The following is a 7,020-nucleotide window of genomic DNA, read 5'->3' as shown; positions in this document are numbered from 1 at the left end:
ATTATTTCCATTTTTATTACTGTTTATAAAACCAATAAATTAATTTAAATAACAAATAAATAATTATAATATTTTTACAGAAAAAAGGGGATATAAAACAATCATGTCATAGTTCTTAAATTTTCGAAAGAGAAAAAAAAGTACTTTAAAAGATACAACAATAACCAAATTACTCTGAAAATCAGTGTCTGTTATATAAATAAAATATAAATTAAAATAACCAACTATATATTACATTTATTATTTTAAAAAAATTAATAGCCCAATCAAGAAATCCTGTGTTACTGTTTTTGAAGACCATTATCTATAAGTTTTAACAGATCAGCTATTGAGTCAGCGTAAAAAGTGGGTACTAATTGACTTTTCTGATTTCTTTCATGTTCTTCGGCCATTTCTAAAGTGTCGATACCGGTAAGTACAAGCAATGTATGCATTGAACACGTATTTCCAAAAGCTATGTCAGTGGTACACCTGTTTAAAGAAAAAAGATACATAAAAAAAAAATACTATTTAATTAGATTAGCAGTTTAAAAAAAAAATTGATGATGAGAAAAACTGATCACCTGTCACCTATCATTAACGCTCTTCTAGGATTCAAGCCTTTAGATTTCAATACTTCATCCACGGCGATTTTCGAAGGTTTTCCAACTACTACAGGCTCCCGACCGCTAGCCGTTTCTATAGCTTTGACAAAAGATCCAGCACCTAAATATAAAAAATTAAGAGTGTTTAATTAAACACAAAAATCTTAAACATTATATTTTTCTCTTTAATACAATTAAAACATTTCTTCAGAAGAATTTAATTATAGAAAATCTAAGAATGTCAACCCTTTACTAATCAATAAACTACTTTATTTTTACAATTACTTTATTAATATTTCTTTATTTTTTAGAAATCTAGAGCTTGAATTAAATTTCCATTTAGAACAGCATTTTAACTATTGTTCCGTCACACAAATACCGCAAGATTTTTTTTGCAAATAAGAATGTTAAATGAGAAAGAATATAGAATCTACAAACTGCACATTTTTCCTTGTTTATTGTCAATCAAAAAGATCTGTAAAACTATTACTAGTAATAATAAAAATAACGTATATTTGTTGGTTACAATACAAAAAAAAACAACTAACAAATCCAATTTAAAGATAATTATAATTCAAAGTGTACCTGGCGCTGTCTTATTTCCAGGAAGAGGAAGGCTAGGATCTAAATTTGTGCCAATAAACAAACAATTTGGGTCACTAAGAAAATTGCATGCCTTTATCATCTTAGGAAAACTGAAATCAATATCATGTCCAACAATTACAGCCGCCACATCTGGATTAATTGCAATGTGCTCTTCAACTGTTGTCCCAGGAGAGTAATGGTCAGGCTATATAAAAAAAAGAGCAGTATTCAATGGAATAAGCAAGGATATACAAAAATATTTTCACAATAGCTTCACTTACCCCGAAGCCAAAACATTCTATGCCAACTTCGTTAAGCTCGTCTGCAATTGCTTTACGTCCAATTAAATAAGCCTTTTTATTAAAATTTAGCGATTTCATGTAAACCGCAGTTAGCCAAGCTGAGGTTATCATTTCATCCTATAAATTCAAAAAATTAATTTTATCATTGAAGCATAAACATAAGATTCAGTTTCATTTCTCGAGACAATGAATTTTAGTTATTCTACAAACGTTGGCACCCACATTAATTTAATAAAATTTCTAATACTAACGAAATATGCTGTTCCAAACCTTATTAAGGATCCCCATAAATCTTTCAATCTCAATACAAAACTACATTTATAAGAAGTCTGTAAACTTTGTTGTTGCATTAGCACTGCCGTCTTGTAGAAAAGAAACGCTCTAGGATATTGGATAGGTAAATGCTATTTCGCTACTAGAAATTGGTGTTTATGAGAAAGGGTATACTCCTATAGCTTTCGGCCAGAAAGACTGTTCAATCATACTATTTTTATTTATATCTCTACTTTTTTGCCCAAGGGTCTGTTTTGTAACTTTTTCTAACTCTACAGCTCTTATGCCTTCACAGATTGGACAGCAACCCGATTAGGATAACAGCACGGTTTTTGCTGATGATTAGCTGGACAAAGTATTATCAAGGGTATGACACGATAGCTCTATGCTCGCTTCATCGACACAGATGGTAAAAGAAGAATTAAGTGCTATATACTCTAAACCTATTTTGTGCTACATTCTGTCTGGTAAAGGCTCATTTGTTAGTAAATTGAATTGCTTAGTCAATTTGGATGACGAATATTGTAGTGAATTAGAAACTTAAGAACATGTATTCTTCAACGTGCCAATTTTAAGAAGATCTAAAACTGACTTTGACGGATAGAATTACGATAATTAGGACTGAGAATCCGCTTCTACCGTTTGACAGTTAATGCTGAAGAGCACTCGCTGCAATAAAATTATTTAAATTTCTGCAATCTTTTAATATGTTGTTTTCATTGTAACATGGGTTGAGGTATCAGCTCATTAGATATGTGACAGTGCGGTAAATATGAGGTAAACAAATTCAAAATCCAAGCTGTCTGAGGGACAGAGCCAGTCGTTGGTTAGGATAAGACCTCTAAAACTCCCTGGGGGCAACACCAGAAAGCTAACCATTAGGGTTATGCAGAATAAGTTGTACGTTCAAAATGTGCAGTATGCATTAATGAAGTCACGCATTAGATGCCGGATTTCTGACGATACTAGAAACATCAGAAGTAACAGAAACGATATATTTCGAGCTATCTGTAATTTTTCATTCACAACATATTTTGCTTTCACCTAAAATATTTTGTTCATATTCAGGGATTTTCAAAATAAGTAAAATTGCAATTTCTAAAATTGTATTCGATTACTTATGCTTTTACTATGAGTAGTAGGGATTAAAATTCAAATCTTATTTCACACAGTCACGTATGCATGTAAAGGTTAGAAATATTTACCATAACCTTTTTTTACATAACATTTATGTTTTAAAGATTAATGGGTAATAAGCATTAATTACGATAGTAAATTATGCTAATTAAGAAAGTATATTTCCTCCAATAGCAAAAATAACTTGGAGTAATAGAAGGGCATTCAAATTTAAGCAGGAGTTTTTTTTTTTCAACTGACTTATTTGTAATAGTGAAATAAATTGAATTTTCCTATGTGCCTTCTATAGAAATACGTTTTACACTGGAAGTTTTACAGAAAGTTATTTAGTCCCCTCATGAATAAATGTAGATGGAACCCCTAACATCTAATTGCAAATAATCAGATCTATCGCACCAACATTGCTGAATAAATAGCATCTCCCTTTCAAATCTCAGGAAAATTAGGTCAGGAATATCAAGCAGAGTTTCAGAGACATGCAACGAATTGCAGCAAATTTATAGCTGGATCAATCAGTCGCTATTCTTCCTCGCCTCTCCAACTACCTTCTTCAAGCGTTTGACACCCCACTGTCAAAGAACAATATTCATATTTACACTTGGATTTAATAAAGTATAAAAGCGCTTTAAATATTTAAACTTACAAATTTCTATTGTTTCCTAACTTACCTAATTTTTATAGCGGTAGTGTTGTGCTACAACTTATATTAACAACTATTTTGGGAGAAGGGATGGGCTCAGAGGTAGAGCCTAAGATTTCCAGAAAGAGATTCTGGATTCGATTTCAGCTGCCGTACCTTAGACTTTTTCTTTCTAGGAGCTTCTTCAGCTCATTGTGTAATGGACAGTGTTGACTGTGACGAGAGAACACGGTGGAAGCGGTGCACTGAGGATCCGAGCGCCAATAACTATATGCTATGAAGCGAGCGAGAGAGAAAGAGAGAATAATACTTAAATTTGACTTCAAATCTATCCGCAAACTTCTTAAAAAAGAATATTTCAATTTACAATTTACTGCCGACCTAGAAGCCTTGCAAATTAATGTTTGTTTACAAATTAAAGGAGAACTTAAATTAAATTGAATATACTAACTACGGTAACTTGGAAGCCTAATTTCAAAGACTTTTTTAGTAAGTCAGCTCTTGATTTGGTGCTATTATTAGTTACAAAAAAAATTCTTTTCCCTACTCTTTTAAGCCCATTTATAGCATCTAAGGCCCCAGGAATGACCTCTGAGGATAACCAGATAACTCCTGGAATCAAATAAATCATTATAAATTACCATATACCATCATTCAAACAGTCCAAACTTTACAAATGAAAATTAAAAATTTACCATCACAGTCAAATAAAACGGTATCGATTGAATCAAAAAGCTCTTTCTTTTCTATTCCACTTAATGAATTTAAGTTCTTCATTGTTCGTTCATTAAAATGGTGTAGTTTGCTATAATATCTAGAAATGCCTTTTTTAAAAAAATAAAAAAATATTTCATTTAATACAATAATTTAAAACTTCAACTTCTACATGCCATCCAATTACATTACAGTTTCAAAAATACCTTGACACCAATGAAAGAAGTCTTTAACAATCTTCGAAATGAACATTCGCATTCACCAGGCCAATCGTAATGATAATCTTAATTATTGCAAACATCCTTGAAAATGTGATTACCATTGGTTTTTTTTTTCTAATACGATAAATTGGAGCATTTTGAACTTTTTTCGAAGATTTTCTTAGCAACAATTTTTATCACTTCAAAAGATTTCGCAACATTATCATTGAAATCTCACTTTACACAATGGTAACAGTAATCAATAAAATAAATTCCATTTTTTATATGTTAAAATCTGAATTCAAAACATCCTAAGTAACATTACTAACCTTGCTCTTTACATTTGCAAATACACGTATACATATACAGTATACACACTGCCCGGGAATGATTGTAACCGTCATAAAACCTACTAAATCATATGTTCTGTTGACATTGTAACCGCGCTCTAAAAGACCTGTGCGCGCCAAATGTTTATCATTACTTTCGTTTCACTTAGTATTACATATTAGCATATCTTTTTTGTAAATAAAATCTAACTGTATTCTTGTTTTAGACACCGTTTTCAATTAATAACAATCATGGACAAGAGAAAACTCAGCAACAGTATTAGTGGAAGTAAAAAGAAAATAAGGTAATCTTAAATACACTTACTGTATATGCATGCTCTAAATTTGGTTTGCTTTGCATTTACTACTCTTGAAATCTTTTGAGTGAGCAGTCTGAAATGTGTAATTTAATTAAATAATATTTAATAGCACAAAACCATACCAATAAAATTTCTTCTGAAATTGTGTCTTGTCGATCAATTATATTGTGCCAATAAATTTATTTGGAAATCAAGAAGTCTGCAAATTATTTTCCACTTTTTGTTTAGATGTTCTTACTCCTAGAGCTTTAAATAAATTAGAATCAAATGATTTCATTTATATGTAACAATTGATTAAGAGATTTCCTCAGTCTGAAAATTACAACTACTCAAAAAATCGAAATAGATTATAAAAGTTAAATGGTGGACGTTAGCCAAAGAAATTTACCATGGCTCTTTGTACCGATGAATTTTTATCGGCAGCAATAAAGGACAAACCAATTGGTATTTCTGAAAGAGTCAATTGGTTAAAAATGCTGATTATTAAGTTCTTCATAATTACTTCTTCATGATGTTTGGTGGTAGAAATTTTCAGAAAACAGTAAATACCACATTCACGTGCAGGTTTTATTTAATGTAAATGAGAATTTAAGCCAGTAATCATTACGTACTGTTCTATTAGCCGGAACCTTTGTTTTTCTTTAGAATTGAAGAAGAAGAAGAGGATGTAGGAGCTTTCGAATCAACTCTTGCAGAAATGGACATTGACACAGATTTTCCCGAAGCAGAAAGTGAAGAATTCTTAGGAGAAGTTAGTAACTTTTTTATTTTTTGCTATTATTATTATTATATTTGTGTGTGAAAAGTTTTGATTATTTAGTTAAGAGTATGGTATTTTAATATCTTGCTCAGTTCACTTGATTTTAAATTTTTGTATATTTTAGCCTCCACCAGTGGATTTCTTCACTCGTGTAAGTTAAAATGTTTAATTTGTGCAAATTCACCTGCTTCAAAAATTGTGGTGTGCATTTTCCTTCATGCTTAACAAATAAGTTTTAAAACTTAAGATTGCTATTCCTATCCTTAACTAAATGTATATAATATTTGTACATACCACCTTAATAACTGAACATTAAATAAGAGTTTTTTGCATTAAGAATAATTATAATATTTTCTCTTCTTAAAATCAAACTTATTCATTTATCAAAATCCCATTCATATCAATCTACGTAATCTTAGCCTTACCCACCTTATGCAATGGTTGCGGTACATTTTATTTTAAGACCGTTGTGATACTGAGTTTATTAACCGCATAGGGGTTATGCCTTCCATCAGATTAATTATTTAACACATCGCACTGCTGCAACTTGCACTATGTTCCCCACGGAAATAGTTTTATGAAGTGTTAATTGGATACAAATTTAGTTTGTCGCCCAAGGTTGCTCCACAGTGATTCAAGTCTGCAAAAATATCACGGAATTTCCTGATTTATATGAAATATTCTATTTATGTGATAAGAAAATACATAGTAAAAACAATTCAGTTCACGTATTTTAAATCTTTGTTTTTATAATTTTATTTAAATTATTTTCAAAACGATTTGACAGTTTTTGAAATAATGAAAATTTAATATTCTCTGTGGAAGTATTGGGAAAAAGCAGTTTTTCATTAATTCTATTTGTAATCTACAATTAAATGTTTAGGGGCCAGAAGGAGGTACTGCAGGAACTAAGTGGAGTCGTCCAGATCCCCCGATTTTGAATCCAGCAACTGATGCTCTTACTTTCCAGCAGTTGGAAATAGATCACTACAGCAGTGGTAACGTTTTAAACATGTACAGCTATAATTAGATTTGTTTTATTTTTAAATTATTAGCTGATTTGATGTATTTAAATGTATAGTACCCAAGTATTGGAATCAACTATCTCATTATTTTTAAGAAACCTGTTAAAAGATTTATTATGCTTCGTAGAAGTTCAGTTTATTTAAAACCTAT

At 30.7% G+C, this 7,020-nt stretch overlaps 2 protein-coding genes across 4 annotated transcripts in view; one reads left to right on the top strand and one right to left on the bottom strand.

Annotated features, from left to right (window-relative positions):
• On the bottom strand, window positions 1-6,415 carry LOC141460165 (glycerol-3-phosphate phosphatase-like). Of its 2 annotated transcripts, XM_074139898.1 has the most exons (8): window positions 6,274-6,415; window positions 5,090-5,157; window positions 4,217-4,345; window positions 3,973-4,133; window positions 1,451-1,588; window positions 1,170-1,374; window positions 564-705; window positions 1-471 (listed from the first exon to the last, which is right to left on the bottom strand). In XM_074139898.1, the coding sequence occupies exons 1-8, from the start codon at window positions 6,294-6,296 to the stop codon at window positions 282-284; spliced, it is 1,056 nt and encodes a 351-aa protein (XP_073995999.1). In that variant the 5' UTR covers window positions 6,297-6,415; the 3' UTR covers window positions 1-281. The 2 variants fall into 2 exon arrangements, with proteins under 2 accessions (XP_073995999.1, XP_073996000.1); XM_074139899.1 differs by lacking the exons at window positions 5,090-5,157; window positions 6,274-6,415 and adding an exon at window positions 4,442-4,845.
• Window positions 4,855-7,020, top strand: part of PolD1 (DNA polymerase delta 1, catalytic subunit) — an 11,915-nt gene continuing 9,749 nt past the window's right edge. Inside the window, exons 1-4 of one of the 2 annotated variants that reach the window (XM_074139872.1) lie at window positions 4,855-5,069; window positions 5,730-5,835; window positions 5,969-5,995; window positions 6,728-6,842. In XM_074139872.1, coding sequence (XP_073995973.1) covers window positions 5,017-5,069; window positions 5,730-5,835; window positions 5,969-5,995; window positions 6,728-6,842 — 301 coding nt within the window. In that variant the 5' untranslated portion in view covers window positions 4,855-5,016. The remainder of the gene's footprint in view (window positions 5,070-5,729; window positions 5,836-5,968; window positions 5,996-6,727; window positions 6,843-7,020) is intronic. The other variant, XM_074139873.1, reaches the window with a different exon arrangement.

The sequence above is a fragment of the Rhodnius prolixus genome, unplaced genomic scaffold (assembly GCF_049639745.1).
Source record: "Rhodnius prolixus isolate KJV_2025 unplaced genomic scaffold, Rpr scaffold_6, whole genome shotgun sequence".
Lineage (NCBI taxonomy): Eukaryota > Metazoa > Arthropoda > Insecta > Hemiptera > Reduviidae > Rhodnius > Rhodnius prolixus.
The sequence above is the reverse complement of the archived record's forward strand: the minus strand, read 5'-3'. Positions and strand labels throughout refer to the sequence as shown.